Source organism: Myxine glutinosa, unplaced genomic scaffold (assembly GCF_964187855.1).
Source record: "Myxine glutinosa unplaced genomic scaffold, kmMyxGlut1.1 SCAFFOLD_2764, whole genome shotgun sequence".
Lineage (NCBI taxonomy): Eukaryota > Metazoa > Chordata > Myxini > Myxiniformes > Myxinidae > Myxine > Myxine glutinosa.
The window spans coordinates 29,834-50,613 of NW_027618858.1; the positions used below are offsets into that span (position 1 = coordinate 29,834).

Sequence of the window (20,780 nt, forward strand, 5' to 3'; positions counted from 1 at the left end):
GAACCGATTAGATTTTGGTGAAGATCTGAATCTGGATTCGGATATGAGAATTATTCAATTTTTAAAGTGATTCTTCACCATTGGGATTTCGGGCCAAAAACGATACATAGCAGGATATCTCAAAAAGTTATGGATGGATTTGGACGAAACTTGTTGGACAGGTTGTGTGTGTGACGACGACGAATCGATTACATTTCGGTGAAGATCCGGATCCAGCTGGTATAATTTTTAATTGACGAGGCATGATGTGAGATTGATCGTGCGCATCTTCACTTTTGGCATCTCGAAAAGAGTTCACTCCTTATGAAGATAAATAAGTCTCTGCATGAGTTGTTCTCTGCTGCCTGTTATATAGCGTCATCATCTTTACGACTACCTTCCATGCCAGCGCAACTGTCTGACGCAGACTTCTTTTGTGTATACACGGTAGCTTGACCATTGGTGATGGTCTTCAGCTGCCCCACGGTCCCTGCGTTTTCAATAGGAAGCATCCGCAGGTCCATCTTTCTTACAGAAGTTTGTCTGACTGTGACGTCAGTGCGGAGCTGAGTACATTGAACCAGATTTGGAGTTCTGTCCCTTAAGGTGTTTGTTAACCTTTTGGCAAAAGATACACTCAGCCTGAAACACTCCAGGTGAACCCTCTTGCCTTGTTGAATCTCGTCGAGAATGTTCATGATCATCAAAGTCCCTTTGGCAGTTATTTAACCCAGAAGCTTTAAACGGGTAAACCTGCTGCGGCGTTTACAATGGTGTCGCACTTATGGGAGGTCCCAGTCTGGAAGGTCCTTCAGGATATTGAAAACGGTCATGATTTCGGATTTCTGCTTTTCCCTCAAACTCAAAAATACGAGAGTAAACAGAAGTTCATCAATCAGAAGAGTTGATCATTCTATGTATTAATCAGTCGTGTTTTTACTCTCTGTTTCATTGATTGTGACGTATTTGTAGTATTTGGTGTCCTATTAACTTCCATACCGAGTCATTCAATAATTCAATTATTTAGGTTATTTCAAATTGTTTTTAAATGATTTCAAAATGTAGTTTTTTTTTACTCAAACTAGCCGTTTCCATGGCAACTGCAGGTCAAGATGCATGGAATTCACTCAGAGAAATTGCAGGTATTTATTTGAAACCATCCACAACCTTCAAACCAATTTTATCAATAAAATGCAATCTATTTATTGGGAATATTAAAAACGTGCTTGTTGCCCCAAATTTCTTGTAAAGGTGTCAATGTGCAATGGTCATCACATCAAAATATGTTCCCTTGCCAAAGACTTTTCCAAAAAACCCACTGAGGCCTTGTTCCACCCCAGGTGGTACTCACAAGTCAAATTTCCGCACTTAGCACATGGACAACAGTATGTAATAAATAAATATAAATTAATCGGTAATTATATTGTTTTGTCAGGTCAGTCTTTTGGGACTGCCACAGGTAACACGTAACCCAGTTACCTGCCACATGACCAGGTGGCATGGTGTCTCTTCTAAAAATCACCCATCCGGTTTGGACCGGTTTGAGTCAAACCAAACGTTAAAATGGTTCTAGTTTGTTGTAAAACGTTTGAGAATAAAACGTTTGGTTTTTAAATGTTTGTGACCACTCTGGAGAACTTGTTGATCGTTTAATCAGTTCGTCCCAATTCGATGTAACCGCCATTTTCTTCCTGGATCATCCCCACATCCGGAGTAAAGTTTCTGCTACTGTACTCCATGGTACGATCCTCGATTTAACAGAAGTAACAAACATGAGTGAAAACATGACCTCGGTGCACATTAGGTGCAGATGTATTGAGAACACCTGATGGTGGGTGGGAACGTATTAAACGTTATCTATTTATTACGTATGCCTGTACATACATAATGAATGTTCGGACCCGTCCCAAAGAGACAAAAAGGAATAAGGAAGGACGTTCACCATTACTCACTCTGCAAACACCTGTATAATAAGGTTTATCGTTAATAACATCAATTAAATGAACAGGTATCTGTTATTATGGAAAGTCGGTAACTTGAGTGTCTCAACTTATGAAACTGAACGTTTTTTAAATCCTCCACTCCTTGGTGTAAAATATTTGAAAAATAAAAAAGTTGTTGTTTAAACCTTGAACCATGTGGTTTTCACCGGAAGAGATCAATCGGAGCAAAAATAAATTAATTAATATGCAGATTTTATCAAGAGAATGATGCAGGCAGGGGCGTGGCCACAGCCCAATGTGACGTCACAGTGTTTGTTCGCTGTCACAATGATGTGTGTGTGTTCCATGTTAAATGTGTGTGTTCCATGTTAAATGTGTGTGTCTTCCATGTTAAACGTGTGTGTATTCCATGTTAAATGGGTGTGTGTTCCATGTTAAATGTGTGTGTGTTCCATGTTAAATGTGTGTGTTCCATGTTAAATGTGTGTGTCCCATGTTAAATATGTGTGTTACACGGTGTGTTCCATGTTAAATGTGTTACACGGTGTGTTCTGTGTTAAATGTGTGTGTTACACGGTGTGTTCCGTGTTAAATGTGTGTGTGTGTGTGTGTTCCATGTTAAATGTGTGTTACATGGTGTGTTCCGTGTTAAATGTGTGTGTGTTCCATGTTAAATGTGTGTGTTACACGGTGTGTTCCATGTTAGATGTGTGTGTGTTCCATGTTAAATGTGTGTTACACGGTGTGTTCCGTGTTAAATGTGTGTGTTCCATGTTGAATGTGTGTTCCGTGTTAAATGTGTGTGTTACACGGTGTGTTCCAGGTTAAATGTCAAATGTTGATTGGAGAGGGAATTGGATTCGACTAAAAATCTCTGCAAAAAAAAGTAAAGTTTCTGCTGCTGTACTCCATGGTACGATCCTCGATTTAACAGAAGTAACAAACATGAGTGAAAACATGACCTCGGTTCACATGAGGTGGAGATGCATTGAGAACACCTGATGTTGGGTGGGAACGTATTAAACGTTATCTATTTATTACGCATGCACGTATGTACATAATGAATGTTCGGACCCGTCCCAAAGAGACAAAAAGGAATAAGGAAGGACGTTCACCATTATTCACTTTGCAAACACCGCATACCTGCCAACCTTTTTTGAAAGAAAAGCGGTAGGCTGGCGTGCGACGCTCGTCCCTAGGGGGTACGGGGGCATGCCCCCCCGGAAAATTTTCAAAAAAATGAAGCAAAATGGTGCAATCTCCTGCATTTTGAAACCACAGTTAGCTGAAATATATCAACATATTTTTCGAGTGAAAAAGAGAAAACTTGGGTGAAAATGAGTGTAGGTTGAAAATATTTGCACTTGTTCAAACCTGTCGAACCAGACGATTCGTTTGTAGCATTCCGAATGGGGTGTGAGCAGAAATTTATGAGGATCGAGTTACGTGGAAGTGCATTGGATCTTATTGGAGATTTTTTCATTCCCACATCATGAAAACGAAATTTGTGTGTAAGTGACCTGCCTCTGGTCAACCAAAGATATTTTCGATTCTGATTTAACATTTCATTACATATTTCCTCACCCCCAATAAATGGAGGGTTGAGAAGAAGAAGAAGAAGAAGAAGAGGTTGGGGAGCAGAGGAAGAAGAAGACCTATTGCATTGAATCTGCCCTGGCAACGCCGGGTATTTCAGCTTGTAACACATAATACAGAAATTAATTATAAACGAAGAGTGCGAAACAATTGGTTAAGAAACGAACTCGAAATTAAATACCATTTTGGTATCCAATTCGAACTGACAAGAAACCGTTTTTTTATCGTGACGTCACAAAACGGTGGAATCACGATTGTCGTGTCGCATTGTCGCATTGTTGTCACACAGTTGAAGTTTTTTCGACATGATGCGGCAGCAAGTCTTCATTCTCGCTTTGCTCTCGTCTTTATTTTTGATATACTACCTCGGCTATCTGACAAAACTTCCACAGGTGAGTTTTAAACGAGTAGGAACATTCAGCTGCACCTTTTAAATAATTTAAACCTGGTTAGCTTGACGGTTAAAGGTGGCTGGCGAGCGATCTTAAGGTCTTATGTTCGAGCCCATGTCGTGCCGTTGACATAGCACCAGGTGTGTTGACTCACCTCATCATCCTTCCGAAGTCGGCAGAATGAGTACCAGGTGACTGGGGTAATACGCGAGGTTGTTCATTGAGGGATCAAAGACACACCACGGTGGAGTTTGCGATTACACTTTGGTGGCGGGAGTAATGCATTCGATCGTGTGTGTGTTCGTGTATGTGTTCGTATGTATTGTATGTGTGTTCGTATGTTCGTGTGTTCGTGTGTTTGTGAACAAGATATCTGGAAAAGTTCTGAATGGATTTGGATGAAAGTTGGTGAGATGATTGCCCTTGGGATAAGGAAGAATTGATTAGTTTTTGGTGAAGCTCAGGATATTATTCCGGATCCAGGAATTTTTTTGAAGGATTTTTTTACCATTGGAAGATAGGGCTCAGCAGCGGCCACCCACGGCGGAAGTATGCACCCTACTGAGTGGCATTCTCGTTGTATAATACTTTGGTGGTTTTTTTTTTGCCCTAGTCTTTCACGAACCTGCTGTCCATGTTTGCCGTATGACTGCCCTGTCCATGTCTCACGTGTGTGTGTGTGTGTGTGTGTGTGTGTGTGTGTGTGTGTGTGTGTGTGTGTGTGTGTGTGTGTGTGTGTGTGTGTGTGTGTGTGTGTGTGTGTGTGTATATATATATATATATATGCAGGGTGGTCCGCAATAATAATAAGCACAATAATAAACTTAGTTGTTTGTTGCAGGTATCGTTCTTCAAAATGTGCCCAGGGTTTCTGGACCACTCTACATACATAGGCTATATATCTTCTTTTTTTTTTCTTTTTTTTAAATTAAACTGCGAATACATGAATAAATAATGTAGAGACAGGTTACATGCTATGAACTGCGACTACGCAAAACTCATAAATGCTGGGACTGCGAATGTTGAGGCCTGACTGCATTTCACTTCACCGCTGTGATGTTATCGTCAACTTTGACGATGAATTTGTCCAAGCAATTTTGTCTGATCGACCACATTATGTGTCTGTCTTTCATTCAGAAATTACAAGGATGTACCCAGGACATCTTGGAAAAGCTCGGAAATGTTCTTTCCATTCAGGTATGACGTCATGTAGTTCTGAAGATGTGTGTGTAAACATATGTGCACTTCCCAGCTGTGACCTCATCGTCAACATTCACTCTGAATATGTCCAAATGCTTTTTTCTGATCCAACATCGTTCGTTATGTCCATTTCTGTCATACAAAACATAATGGCATATTCCAACACCATCTTGGATAGGCTCAAAAGTATTCTTCCCATTCAGCATACCTGCCAACCTTTTTGAAAGAAAAGCGGTAGGCTGGCGTGCGACGCTAGTCCCTAGATCTTAATAAAAATTTTCAAAAAAATGAAGCAAAATGGTGCAATCTCCTGCATTTTGAGACCACAGTTAGCTGAAATATATCAACATATTTTTAGAGTGAAAAAGAGAAAACTTAACATGGTTGATCTACTCACCAATCTTTATTTTTCTAAGACATCATGATCATCAGTCACGTTTCCATAAATTACTCACTGTTCAAGCTGTACATGTATGTGCCCATAAATGTACACAAGAGTTTACATAAACTCACTGATACATATTTATGAATGAAATGACTGGCCACTCTGATTTCACACATATTTACAGTTTTCAGGTTTGAACAGTTAAGATGCACATTTAGCTATTCGGAGCCTGGTAGGTGGCAGATTTGGCCTTCTTAAGAAGGTCGGCATCTGGCTTCCACGAGAAGCAGCTGACTCCATCCGGCTTGAAGATGTTAATCTTCCCTGCCAGCAAACCACATGCAGAGTGTTTCTGACGCCATGGCCCCCCAAGTCGTTGTATCCCCCATGACTGATGGAGAAGTCTGATCGACACATATCACAGAAGGCATGTCCGTCTCCCTTACGCGAAGCCTTAATACACTTGAACTCTGTTGTCCAACTTGGCTTAAACTTGTTGACCCAGCGTGGGGGTGCTTTTTTCTTTTCTGGTGTTTGCATTGTTGTCGTGCACTGAAGCGATGAGTACTCTCTGTTAACTGCAGTCTTTGATCATGAATGGAAAATGGCACGTTGTCTTGAAATGAATGCCCTGTGGCGGACACAAGCAAGAGGACACGAACACGAATTCATCGTTAATAACATCAATTAAATGAACAGGTATCTGTTATTATGGAAAGTCGGTAACTTGAGTGTCTCAACTTATGAATGCACATCGGATTTTTATGTGAAAAAATAAAAAAAATGTTCACATAAAACGGCTTTTTTGCGCGCAAAAAAAATATTTTGCTATTTTCGGAGAAAAAAAATATTTCGCCCTTTTTCGGGAAAAATAAAATAAAATGCCCTTTTTGGTCGAAAATGTCTGGCAACGCTCAAAAAAAATTAGGGAATTTTTCGAAATTTTTAACTGCGATCGAAATTTTTAACTGCGATCGATCTCAAAAACAAAACGTTGCGTCCACTTGCGTGCATTGCGTCCCCAGCGTGTACAGCAGTGAGGCGGTGTACTACAGTGAGAGAGTGTACACAAAGTGTGAACAAGTCTCCTATCAAGATGAGTGCTGCTCTTCGTGACAAGTGGCTGAAGGAATTCAACGCTGGCGGCGATGGGGCCACCTTCAAGTACGTGTCGAGTGACACGGCTTTCTGTCGAGCTTGTGAAAAGACTTTCCGGGCGAAGCAGAAGTCTGAGCTGGCCCAACATGTCTGAGGAGACCGCCACAAGAGCAACTTGGCCTTGAAGAAGAAGAGGACGGTCACGCAAGCCACCATGGAGGACTTTGGTGGCGGAAAGAGGCACAAGTGCGACGTTGTGGCTCAGGAGCTGTGCCAGGCCATGCTGGCCGCTGGCATCCCATGGTCGAAATTGGAAAACCCTGCCCTCTGGTCGTTCCTGGAGAAGCACATCACTCTCCAGATCCCCGATGAAAGCTGGATTCGAAAGCACTACCTCGACAAGTGCTACGATGAGGCCTTGGCGGGGATCCGTGCCGACCTCGGACAGCAGCCCATCTGGCTGTCCGTCGACGAGACGACCGATTCGGCAGGTCGATATGTGGCCAACATCATCGCGGGACACTTGTCCAAGGAGGGGTACTTTCATCCCCACCTCGTCCAGTGCATGTTTCTGGAGAAGACCAACTCCGGGGAGATCGTGCGCGCAATCAATGACACGCTGCGCTATCTTTGGCCTGATTTCAAGCCGGAGTGCCTCAAGGTCCTCGTCAGCGACGCCGCGGCCTATATGATCAAGGCCGGCCATGCCCTGACGGAACTCTTCCCGGACTTGCTGCATGTGACTTGCATTGCCAACGCGCTCCACCGTGTCTGCGAGACAGTCCGAGAAATGTTCAAGGACGTCAACGACCTGATTGCCACGACGAAGAAGGTGTTCGTCAAAGCCCCGTCGCGTGTTGTCCTTTGGAGGGAGCAGCAGCCCAATCTTTCTCTCCCCCCGGAGCCCATTCTGACTCGGTGGGGGACGTGGATCGACGCCGCGGTGTTTTACGCCGAGCACTTCGAGGCCGTCAAGGACATTGTGGACCAGCTGAACGATGACGACGCGATGGTAATCCGGAGTGCCAAGGACCTGTTAGGAAAGGCGGACATCAAGCTCAGTTTGGTCTTCTTAAATGCCCACGTGTCGTTCATCCCAAAGATCCTTAAGCAGCTGGAGGAGGCCGGCATGGAGCTGGCCAAGGCCTTCCAGCTCCTTGATCAGGCCAAGGAGGAGCTCGAAAAGATCCGAGGCTGCCGTAAGGCGATCCTGCTCACCAAGTTCAAGGCGGTGCTGCAGCGCAATCCCGACATTGGTGTGCTGAGGACAGTGGCTTTGATCCTGGATGGAGATCAGCACGGATCTGAGGTTGGTGTGCCGGCTGGAGTCAAGCTTGCCGACATCCCCCTCTTGAGGTACTGCCCCATCGTCAGCGTCGACGTGGAAAGGTCCTTCTCCGTCTACAGAAACGTCCTCACCGACCGCCGACACCGCCTCACCAAGGAGAACATTACCAAGATAATGATTTCAAACACCTACTTTAACCGTTCCTAAAAGGGTCTTGTCAATTTCTTCTAGTCCTCTACTTATCAAACAATGCGGTTGCAATAAAGGTACCTGAACGTCATTTTTTACCTGTTTGCTAGCCCAGAGTGCTTAATGTTGTGCAGGAAAAAGCTTACCATTTTTTGTTCTTTTTTTGACTGATTTCTGAAAAACTTGGTAATAATAAAAAATGAATAAAACGGGGGAAAAAAATATTTCGGGATTTTTTCACATTAAAAAAAAAAAATCCCGCTTTTCAAAACATAAAAGGCCTATTTTCTTAACATAAAAATCCGTAGTCTACTTATGAAACTGAACGTTTTTTAAATCCTCCACTCCTTGGTGTAAAATATTTGAAAAATAAAAAAGTTGTTGTTTAAACCTTGAACCATGTGGTTTTCACCGGAAGAGATCAATCGGAGCAAAAATAAATAAATTAATATGCATATTTTATCAAGAGAATGATGCAGGCAGGGGCGTGGCCACAGCCCAATGTGACGTCACAGTGTTTGTTCGCTGTCACAATGATGTGTGTGTGTTCCATGTTAAATGTGTGTGTTCCATGTTAAATGTGTGTGTCTTCCATGTTAAATGTGTGTGTATTCCATGTTAAATGGGTGTGTGTTCCATGTTAAATGTGTGTGTTCCATGTTAAATGTGTGTTTTCCATGTTAAATGTGTGTGTGTTCCATGTTAAATGTGTGTGTGTTCCGTGTTAAATGTGTGTGTTCCATGTTAAATGTGTGTGTCCCATGTTAAATATGTGTGTTACACGGTGTGTTCCATGTTAAATGTGTGTTACACGGTGTGTTCTGTGTTAAATGTGTGTGTTACACGGTGTGTTCTGTGTTAAATGTGTGTGTGTTCCATGTTAAATGTGTGTTACATGGTGTGTTCCGTGTTAAATGTGTGTGTGTTCCATGTTAAATGTGTGTGTCCCATGTTAAATATGTGTGTTACACAGTGTGTTCCATGTTAAATGTGTGTTACACGGTGTGTTCTGTGTTAAATGTGTGTGTTACACGGTGTGTTCTGTGTTAAATGTGTGTGTGTGTGTGTGTTCCATGTTAAATATGTGTTACATGGTGTGTTCCGTGTTAAATGTGTGTGTGTTCCATGTTAAATGTGTGTGTTACACGGTGTGTTCCATGTTAGATGTGTGTGTGTTCCATGTTAAATGTGTGTTACATGGTGTGTTCCGTGTTAAATGTGTGTGTTCCATGTTAAATGTGTGTGTTCCATGTTAAATGTGTGTGTTCCATGTTAAATGTGTGTGTGTTCCATGTTAAATGTGTGTGTTCCATGTTAAATGTGTGTGTTCCATGTTAAATGTGTGTGTGTTCCATGTTAAATGTGTGTGTGTTCCGTGTTAAATGTGTGTGTTCCATGTTAAATGTGTGTGTCCCATGTTAAATATGTGTGTTACACGGTGTGTTCCATGTTAAATGTGTGTTACACGGTGTGTTCTGTGTTAAATGTGTGTGTGTGTGTGTTCCATGTTAAATGTGTGTTACATGGTGTGTTCCGTGTTAAATGTGTGTGTGTTCCATGTTAAATGTGTGTGTCCCATGTTAAATATGTGTGTTACACAGTGTGTTCCATGTTAAATGTGTGTTACAGGGTGTGTTCTGTGTTAAATGTGTGTGTTACATGGTGTGTTCTGTGTTAAATGTGTGTGTGTGTGTGTTCCATGTTAAATGTGTGTTACATGGTGTGTTCCGTGTTAAATGTGTGTGTGTTCCATGTTAAATGTGTGTGTTACACGGTGTGTTCCGTGTTAGATGTGTGTGTGTGTTCCATGTTAAATGTGTGTTACACGGTGTGTTCCGTGTTAAATGTGTGTGTTCCGTGTTAAATATGTGTGTTACACAGTGTGTTCCATGTTAAATGTGTGTTACACGGTGTGTTCTGTGTTAAATGTGTGTGTTACATGGTGTGTTCTGTGTTAAATGTGTGTGTGTGTGTGTTCCATGTTAAATGTGTGTTACATGGTGTGTTCCGTGTTAAATGTGTGTGTGTGTTCCATGTTAAATATGTGTGTTACACAGTGTGTTCCATGTTAAATGTGTGTTACACGGTGTGTTCTGTGTTAAATGTGTGTGTTACATGGTGTGTTCTGTGTTAAATGTGTGTGTGTGTGTGTTCCATGTTAAATGTGTGTTACATGGTGTGTTCCATGTTAAATGTGTGTGTTACACGGTGTGTTCCGTGTTAGATGTGTGTGTGTTCCGTGTTAAATGTGTGTGTTACACGGTGTGTTCCAGGTTAAATGTCAAATGTTGATTGGAGAGGGAATTGGATTTGGTTTGCACCAACACAAGTGCAAAAAGTGGTTTTTCAACACTAACACAAGTGCGAAAAGTGGTTCTTCAACACTAACACAAGTGCGAAAAGTGTTTTTTGCACACTAATACAAGTGCAAAAGTGGTTTCCTGCACCAACACAAGTGCGAAAAGTGATTTTCAACACTAACACAAGTGCGAAAAGTGGTTTTTCAACACTAACACAACTGCGAAAAGTGGTTTTTCAACACTATCACAAGTGCAAAAAGTGTTTTTTCCACACTAATACAAGTGCAAAAGTGGTTTCCTGCACCAACACAAGTGCGAAAAGTGGTTTTTCAACACTAACACAAGTGCGATAAGTGGTATTTCAACACTAACACAAGTGCGAAAAGTGGTTTTTGCACACTAATACAAGTGCAAAAGTGGTTTCCTGCACCAACACAAGTGCGAAAAGTGGTTTTTCAACACTAACACAAGTGCGAAAAGTGGTTTTTCAACACTATCACAAGTGCAAAAAGTGTTTTTTCCACACTAATACAAGTGCAAAAGTGGTTTCCTGCACCAACACAAGTGCGAAAAGTGGTTTTTCAACACTAACACAAGTGCGAAAAGTGGTTTTTCAACACTAACACCAGTGCGAAAAGTGTTTTTCCACACTAATACAAGTGCAAAAGTGGTTTCCTGCACCAACACAAGTGTGAAAAGTGGTTTTTCAACACTAACACAAGTGCGAAAAGTGGTTTTTCAACACTAACACAAGTGCGAAAAGTGTTTTTTCCACACTAATACAAGTGCAAAAGTGGTTTCCTGCACCAACACAAGTGCGAAAAGTGGTTTTCAACACTAACACAAGTGCGAAAAGTGGTTTTTCAACACTAACACAAGTGCGAAAAGTGGTTTTTCCACACTAATACAAGTGCAAAAGTGGTTTCCTGCACCAACACAAGTGCGAAAAGTGGTTTTTCAACACTAACACAAGTGCGAAAAGTGTTTTTCAACACTAACACAAGTGCGAAAAGTGGTTTTTCCACACTAATACAAGTGCAAAAGTGGTTTCCTGCACCAACACAAGTGCGAAAAGTGGTTTTTCAACACTAACACAAGTGCGAAAAGTGGTTTTTCAACACTATCACAAGTGCGAAAAGTGTTTTTTCCACACTAATACAAGTGCAAAAGTGGTTTCCTGCACGAACACAAGTGCGAAAAGTGTTTTTTCAACACTAACACAAGTGCGAAAAGTGTTTTTTCAACACTAACACAAGTGCGAAAAGTGGTTTTTCAACACTATCACAAGTGCAAAAAGTGTTTTTTCCACTCTAATACAAGTGCAAAAGTGGGTTCCTGCACCAACACAAGTGCGAAAAGTGGTTTTTCAACACTAACACAGGTGCGAAAAGTGGTTTTTCAACACTAACACAAGTGCGAAAAGTGGTTTTTCCACACTAATACAAGTGCAAAAGTGGTTTCCTGCACCAACACAAGTGCGAAAAGTGGTTTTTCAACACTAACACAAGTGCGAAAAGTGTTTTTTCCACACTAATACAAGTGCAAAAGTGGTTTCCTGCACCAACACAAGTGCGAAAAGTGGTTTTTCAACACTAACACAAGTGCGAAAAGTGGTTTTTCAACACTAACACAAGTGCGAAAAGTGTTTTTTCCACACTAATACAAGTGCAAAAGTGGTTTCCTGCACCAACACAAGTGCGAAAAGTGGTTTTTCAACACTAACACAAGTGCGAAAAGTGGTTCTTCAACACTAACACAAGTGCGAAAAGTGTTTTTTCCACACTAATACAAGTGCAAAAGTGGTTTCCTGCACCAACACAAGTGCGAAAAGTGGTTTTTCAACACTAACACAAGTGCGAAAAGTGGTTTTTCAACACTAACACAAGTGCAAAAAGTGGTTTTTCAACACTAACACAAGTGCGAAAAGTGGTTTTTCCACACTAATACAAGTGCAAAAGTGGTTTCCTGCACCAACACAAGTCCGAAAAGTGGTTTTTCAACACTAACACAAGTGCGAAAAGTTGTTTTTCAACACTATCACAAGTGCGAAAAGTGTTTTTTCCACACTATTACAAGTGCAAAAGTGGTTTCCTGCACCAACACAAGTGCGAAAAGTGGTTTTTCAACACTAACACAAGTGCGAAAAGTGGTTTTTCAACACTAACACAAGTGCGAAAAGTGGTTTTTCAACACTATCACAAGTGCAAAAAGTGTTTTTTCCACACTAATACAAGTGCAAAAGTGGTTTCCTGCACCAACACAAGTGCGAAAAGTGGTTTTTCAACACTAACACAAGTGCGAAAAGTGGTTTTTCAACACTAACACAAGTGCGAAAAGTGGTTTTTCCACACTAATACAAGTGCAAAAGTGGTTTCCTGCACCAACACAAGTGCGAAAAGTGGTTTTTCAACACTAACACAAGTGCGAAAAGTGGTTTTTCAACACTATCACAAGTGCAAAAAGTGGTTTTTCCACACTAATACAAGTGCAAAAGTGGTTTCCTGCACCAACACAAGTGCGAAAAGTGGTTTTTCAACACTAACACAAGTGCGAAAAGTGGTTTTTCAACACTAACACAAGTGCGAAAAGTGTTTTTCCACACTAATACAAGTGCAAAAGTGGTTTCCTGCACCAACACAGGTGGGAAAAGTGGTTTTTCAACACTAACACAAGTGCGAAAAGTGGTTTTTCAACACTAACACAAGTGCGAAAAGTGTTTTTTCCACACTAATACAAGTGCAAAAGTGGTTTCCTGCACCAACACAAGTGCGAAAAGTGGTTTTTCAACACGAACACAAGTGCGAAAAGTGGTTTTTCAACACTAACACAAGTGCGAAAAGTGGTTTTTCAACACTAACACAAGTGCGAAAGTGGTTTCCTGCACTAATACAAGTGCAAAAGTGGTTTCCTGCACCAACACAAGTGCGAAAAGTGGTTTCCTGCACCAACACAAGTGCGAAAAGTGGTTTTTCAACACTAACACAAGTGCGAAAAGTGGTTTTTCAACACCAACACAAGTGCGAAAAGTGGTTTTTCAACACTAACACAAGTGCGAAAAGTAGTTTTTCAACACTAACACAAGTGCGAAAAGTGGTTTTTCAACACTATCACAAGTGCAAAAAGTGTTTTTTCCACACTAATACAAGTGCAAAAGTGGTTTCCTGCACCAACACAAGTGCGCAAAGTGGTTTTTCAACACTAACACAAGTGCGAAAAGTGGTTTTTCAACACTAACACAAGTGCGAAAAGTGGTTTTTCCACACTAATACAAGTGCAAAAGTGGTTTCCTGCACCAACACAAGTGCGAAAAGTGGTTTTTCAACACTAACACAAGTGCGAAAAGTGTTTTTTCCACACTAATACAAGTGCAAAAGTGGTTTCCTGCACCAACACAAGTGCGAAAAGTGGTTTTTCAACACTAACACAAGTGCGAAAAGTGGTTTTTCAACACTAACACAAGTGCGAAAAGTGTTTTTTCCACACTAATACAAGTGCAAAAGTGGTTTCCTGCACCAACACAAGTGCGAAAAGTGGTTTTTCAACACTAACACAAGTGCGAAAAGTGGTTCTTCAACACTAACACAAGTGCGAAAAGTGTTTTTTCCACACTAATACAAGTGCAAAAGTGGTTTCCTGCACCAACACAAGTGCGAAAAGTGGTTTTTCAACACTAACACAAGTGCGAAAAGTGGTTTTTCAACACTAACACAAGTGCAAAAAGTGGTTTTTCAACACTAACACAAGTGCGAAAAGTGGTTTTTCCACACTAATACAAGTGCAAAAGTGGTTTCCTGCACCAACACAAGTCCGAAAAGTGGTTTTTCAACACTAACACAAGTGCGAAAAGTTGTTTTTCAACACTATCACAAGTGCGAAAAGTGTTTTTTCCACACTATTACAAGTGCAAAAGTGGTTTCCTGCACCAACACAAGTGCGAAAAGTGGTTTTTCAACACTAACACAAGTGCGAAAAGTGGTTTTTCAACACTAACACAAGTGCGAAAAGTGGTTTTTCAACACTATCACAAGTGCAAAAAGTGTTTTTTCCACACTAATACAAGTGCAAAAGTGGTTTCCTGCACCAACACAAGTGCGAAAAGTGGTTTTTCAACACTAACACAAGTGCGAAAAGTGGTTTTTCAACACTAACACAAGTGCGAAAAGTGGTTTTTCCACACTAATACAAGTGCAAAAGTGGTTTCCTGCACCAACACAAGTGCGAAAAGTGGTTTTTCAACACTAACACAAGTGCGAAAAGTGGTTTTTCAACACTATCACAAGTGCAAAAAGTGGTTTTTCCACACTAATACAAGTGCAAAAGTGGTTTCCTGCACCAACACAAGTGCGAAAAGTGGTTTTTCAACACTAACACAAGTGCGAAAAGTGGTTTTTCAACACTAACACAAGTGCGAAAAGTGTTTTTCCACACTAATACAAGTGCAAAAGTGGTTTCCTGCACCAACACAGGTGGGAAAAGTGGTTTTTCAACACTAACACAAGTGCGAAAAGTGGTTTTTCAACACTAACACAAGTGCGAAAAGTGTTTTTTCCACACTAATACAAGTGCAAAAGTGGTTTCCTGCACCAACACAAGTGCGAAAAGTGGTTTTTCAACACGAACACAAGTGCGAAAAGTGGTTTTTCAACACTAACACAAGTGCGAAAAGTGGTTTTTCAACACTAACACAAGTGCGAAAGTGGTTTCCTGCACTAATACAAGTGCAAAAGTGGTTTCCTGCACCAACACAAGTGCGAAAAGTGGTTTCCTGCACCAACACAAGTGCGAAAAGTGGTTTTTCAACACTAACACAAGTGCGAAAAGTGGTTTTTCAACACCAACACAAGTGCGAAAAGTGGTTTTTCAACACTAACACAAGTGCGAAAAGTAGTTTTTCAACACTAACACAAGTGCGAAAAGTGGTTTTTCAACACTATCACAAGTGCAAAAAGTGTTTTTTCCACACTAATACAAGTGCAAAAGTGGTTTCCTGCACCAACACAAGTGCGCAAAGTGGTTTTTCAACACTAACACAAGTGCGAAAAGTGGTTTTTCAACACTAACACAAGTGCGAAAAGTGGTTTTTCAACACTAACACAAGTGCGAAAAGTGGTTTTTCCACACTAATACAAGTGCAAAAGTGGTTTCCTGCACCAACACAAGTGCGAAAAGTGGTTTTTCAACACTAACACAAGTGCGAAAAGTGGTTTTTCAACACTATCACAAGTGCGAAAAGTGTTTTTTCCACACTAATACAAGTACAAAAGTGGTTTCCTGCACCAACACAAGTGCGAAAAGTGATTTTCAACACTAACACAAGTGCGAAAAGTGGTTTTTCAACACTAACACAACTGCGAAAAGTGGTTTTTCAACACTATCACAAGTGCAAAAAGTGTTTTTTCCACACTAATACAAGTGCAAAAGTGGTTTCCTGCACCAACACAAGTGCGAAAAGTGGTTTTTCAATACTAACACAAGTGCGAAAAGTGGTTTTTCAACACTAACACAAGTGCGAAAAGTGGTTTTTGCACACTAATACAAGTGCAAAAGTGGTTTCCTGCACCAACACAAGTGCGAAAAGTGGTTTTTCAACACTAACACAAGTGCGAAAAGTGGTTTTTCAACACTATCACAAGTGCAAAAAGTGTTTTTTCCACACTAATACAAGTGCAAAAGTGGTTTCCTGCACCAACACAAGTGCGAAAAGTGGTTTTTCAACACTAACACAAGTGCGAAAAGTGGTTTTTCAACACTAACACCAGTGCGAAAAGTGTTTTTCCACACTAATACAAGTGCAAAAGTGGTTTCCTGCACCAACACAAGTGTGAAAAGTGGTTTTTCAACACTAACACAAGTGCGAAAAGTGGTTTTTCAACACTAACACAAGTGCGAAAAGTGTTTTTTCCACACTAATACAAGTGCAAAAGTGGTTTCCTGCACCAACACAAGTGCGAAAAGTGGTTTTTCAACACTAACACAAGTGCGAAAAGTGGTTTTTCAACACTAACACAAGTGCGAAAAGTGGTTTTTCCACGCTAATACAAGTGCAAAAGTGGTTTCCTGCACCAACACAAGTGCGAAAAGTGGTTTTTCAACACTAACACAAGTGCGAAAAGTGGTTTTTCAACACTAACACAAGTGCGAAAAGTGGTTTTTCCACACTAATACAAGTGCAAAAGTGGTTTCCTGCACCAACACAAGTGCGAAAAGTGGTTTTTCAACACTAACACAAGTGCGAAAAGTGGTTTTTCAACACTATCACAAGTGCGAAAAGTGTTTTTTCCACACTAATACAAGTGCAAAAGTGGTTTCCTGCACGAACACAAGTGCGAAAAGTGGTTTTTCAACACTAACACAAGTGCGAAAAGTGTTTTTTCAACACTAACACAAGTGCGAAAAGTGGTTTTTCAACACTATCACAAGTGCAAAAAGTGTTTTTTCCACTCTAATACAAGTGCAAAAGTGGGTTCCTGCACCAACACAAGTGCGAAAAGTGGTTTTTCAACACTAACACAGGTGCGAAAAGTGGTTTTTCAACACTAACACAAGTGCGAAAAGTGGTTTTTCCACACTAATACAAGTGCAAAAGTGGTTTCCTGCACCAACACAAGTGCGAAAAGTGGTTTTTCAACACTAACACAAGTGCGAAAAGTCGTTTTTCAACACCATCACAAGTGCAAAAAGTGTTTTTTCCACACTAATACAAGTGCAAAAGTGGTTTCCTGCACCAACACAAGTGCGAAAAGTGGTATTTCAACACTAACACAAGTGCGAAAAGTGGTTTTTCAACACTATCACAAATGCAAAAAGTGTTTTTTCCACACTAATACAAGTGCAAAAGTGGTTTCCTGCACCAACACAAGTGCGAAAAGTGGTTTTTCAACACTAACACAAGTGCGAAAAGTGGTTCTTCAACACTAACACAAGTGCGAAAAGTCATTTTTCAACACTAACACAAGTGCGAAAAGTGGTTTTTCAACACTATCACAAGTGCAAAAAGTGTTTTTTCCACTCTAATACAAGTGCAAAAGTGGGTTCCTGCACCAACACAAGTGCGAAAAGTGGTTTTTCAACACTAACACAGGTGCGAAAAGTGGTTTTTCAACACTAACACAAGTGCGAAAAGTGGTTTTTCCACACCAATACAAGTGCAAAAGTGGTTTCCTGCACCAACACAAGTGCGAATAGTGGTTTTTCAACACTAACACAAGTGCGAAAAGTCGTTTTTCCACACTAATACAATTGCAAAAGTGGTTTTCTGCACCAACACAAGTGCGAAAAGTGGTTTTTCAACACTAACACAAGTGCGAAAAGTGGTTTTTCAACACTATCACAAGTGCAAAAAGTGTTTTTTCCACACTAATACAAGTGCAAAAGTGGTTTCCTGCACCAACACAAGTGCGAAAAGTGGTTTTTCAACACTAACACAAGTGCGAAAAGTGGTTTTTCAACACTAACGCAAGTGCGAAAAGTGTTTTTTCCACACTAATACAAGTGCAAAAGTGGTTTCTTGCACCAACACAAGTGCGAAAAGTGGTTTTTCAACACTAACACAAGTGCGAAAAGTGGTTTTTCATCACTAACACAAGTGCGAAAAGTGGTTCTTCAACACTAACACAAGTGCGAAAAGTCTTTTTTCAACACTAACACAAGTGCGAAAAGTGGTTTTTCAACACTATCACAAGTGCAAAAAGTGTTTTTTCCACTCTAATACAAGTGCAAAAGTGGGTTCCTGCACCAACACAAGTGCGAAAAGTGGTTTTTCAACACTAACACAGGTGCGAAAAGTGGTTTTTCAACAATAACACAAGTGCGAAAAGTGGTTTTTCCACACTAATACAAGTGCAAAAGTGGTTTCCTGCACCAACACAAGTGCGAAAAGTGGTTTTTCAACACTAACACAAGTGCGAAAAGTCGTTTTTCCACACTAATACAATTGCAAAAGTGGTTTTCTGCACCAACACAAGTGCGAAAAGTGGTTTTTCAACACTAACACAAGTGCGAAAAGTGGTTTTTCAACACTATCACAAGTGCAAAAAGTGTTTTTTCCACACTAATACAAGTGCAAAAGTGGTTTCCTGCACCAACACAAGTGCGAAAAGTGGTTTTTCAACACTAACACAAGTGCGAAAAGTGGTTTTTCAACACTAACGCAAGTGCGAAAAGTGTTTTTTCCACACTAATACAAGTGCAAAAGTGGTTTCTTGCACCAACACAAGTGCGAAAAGTGGTTTTTCAACACTAACACAAGTGCGAAAAGTGGTTTTTCATCACTAACACAAGTGCGAAAAGTGGTTTTTCAACACTAACACAAGTGCGAAAAGTGGTTTTTCCACACTAATACAAGTGCAAAAGTGGTTTCCTGCACCAACACAAGTGCGAAAAGTGGTTTTTCAACACTAACACAAGTGCGAAAAGTGGTTTTTCAACACTATCACAAGTGCGAAAAGTGTTTTTTCCACACTAATACAAGTGCAAAAGTGGTTTCCTGCACGAACACAAGTGCGAAAAGTGGTTTTTCAACACTAACACAAGTGCGAAAAGTGTTTTTTCAACACTAACACAAGTGCGAAAAGTGGTTTTTCAACACTATCACAAGTGCAAAAAGTGTTTTTTCCACTCTAATACAAGTGCAAAAGTGGTTTCCTGCACCAACACAAGTGCGAAAAGTGGTTTTTCAACACTAACACAAGTGCGAAAAGTGGTTTTTCAACACTAACACCAGTGCGAAAAGTGTTTTTCCACACTAATACAAGTGCAAAAGTGGTTTCCTGCACCAACACAAGTGTGAAAAGTGGTTTTTCAACACTAACACAAGTGCGAAAAGTGGTTTTTCCACACTAATACAAGTGCAAAAGTGGTTTCCTGCACCAACACAAGTGCGAAAAGTGGTTTTTCAACACTAACACAAGTGCGAAAAGTGGTTTTTCAACACTAACACAAGTGCGAAAAGTGGTTTTTCCACACTAATACAAGTGCAAAAGTGGTTTCCTGCACCAACACAAGTGCGAAAAGTGGTTTTTCAACACTAACACAAGTGCGAAAAGTGGTTTTTCAACACTAACACAAGTGCGAAAAGTGGTTTTTCCACACTAATACGAGTGCAAAAGTGGTTTCCTGCACCAACACAAGTGCGAAAAGTGGTTTTTCAACACTAACACAAGTGCGAAAAGTGGTTTTTCAACACTATCACAAGTGCGAAAAGTGTTTTTTCCACACTAATACAAGTGCAAAAGTGGTTTCCTGCACGAACACAAGTGCGAAAAGTGGTTTTTCAACACTAACACAAGTGCGAAAAGTGTTTTTTCAACACTAACACAAGTGCGAAAAGTGGTTTTTCAACACTATCACAAGTGCAAAAAGTGTTTTTTCCACTCTAATACAAGTGCAAAAGTGGGTTCCTGCACCAACACAAGTGCGAAAAGTGGTTTTTCAACACTAACACAGGTGCGAAAAGTGGTTTTTCAACACTAACACAAGTGCGAAAAGTGGTTTTTCCACACTAATACAAGTGCAAAAGTGGTTTCCTGCACCAACACAAGTGCGAAAAGTGGTTTTTCAACACTAACACAAGTGCGAAAAGTCGTTTTTCAACACTATCACAAGTGCAAAAAGTGTTTTTTCCACACTAATACAAGTGCAAAAGTGGTTTCCTGCACCAACACAAGTGCGAAAAGTGGTATTTCAACACTAACACAAGTGCGAAAAGTGGTTTTTCAACACTATCACAAGTGAAAAAAGTGTTTTTTCCACACTAATACAAGTGCAAAAGTGGTTTCCTGCACCAACACAAGTGCGAAAAGTGGTTTTTCAACACTAACACAAGTGCGAAAAGTGGTTCTTCAACACTAACACAAGTGCGAAAAGTCTTTTTTCAACACTAACACAAGTGCGAAAAGTGGTTTTTCAACACTATCACAAGTGCAAAAAGTGTTTTTTCCACTCTAATACAAGTGCAAAAGTGGGTTCCTGCACCAACACAAGTGCGAAAAGTGGTTTTTCAACACTAACACAGGTGCGAAAAGTGGTTTTTCAACACTAACACAAGTGCGAAAAGTGGTTTTTCCACACTAATACAAGTGCAAAAGTGGTTTCCTGTACCAACACAAGTGCGAAAAGTGGTTTTTCAACACTAACACAAGTGCGAAAAGTCGTTTTTCAACACTATCACAAGTGCAAAAAGTGTTTTTTCCACACTAATACAAGTGCAAAAGTGGTTTCCTGCACCAACACAAGTGCGAAAAGTGGTATTTCAACACTAACACAAGTGCGAAAAGTGGTTTTTCAACACTATCACAAGTGCAAAAAGTGTTTTTTCCACACTAATACAAGTGCAAAAGTGGTTTCCTGCACCAACACAAGTGCGAAAAGTGGTTTTTCAACACTAACACAAGTGCGAAAAGTGGACCTTCA

General features: G+C 40.6%; 1 protein-coding gene across 1 annotated transcript; it reads left to right on the forward strand.

Moving 5' to 3' along the window:
* The first annotated feature begins 3,414 nt into the window (after positions 1–3,414).
* On the forward strand, positions 3,415–7,092 carry LOC137411817 (uncharacterized). The gene is made up of 4 exons (XM_078769486.1): positions 3,415–3,437; positions 3,522–3,910; positions 5,048–5,107; positions 6,521–7,092. Exons 1-4 carry the CDS (start codon positions 3,415–3,417, stop codon positions 6,745–6,747), a joined length of 699 nt encoding a protein of 232 aa, XP_078625612.1. The 3' UTR covers positions 6,748–7,092.
* Positions 7,093–20,780: the final 13,688 nt, after the last annotated feature.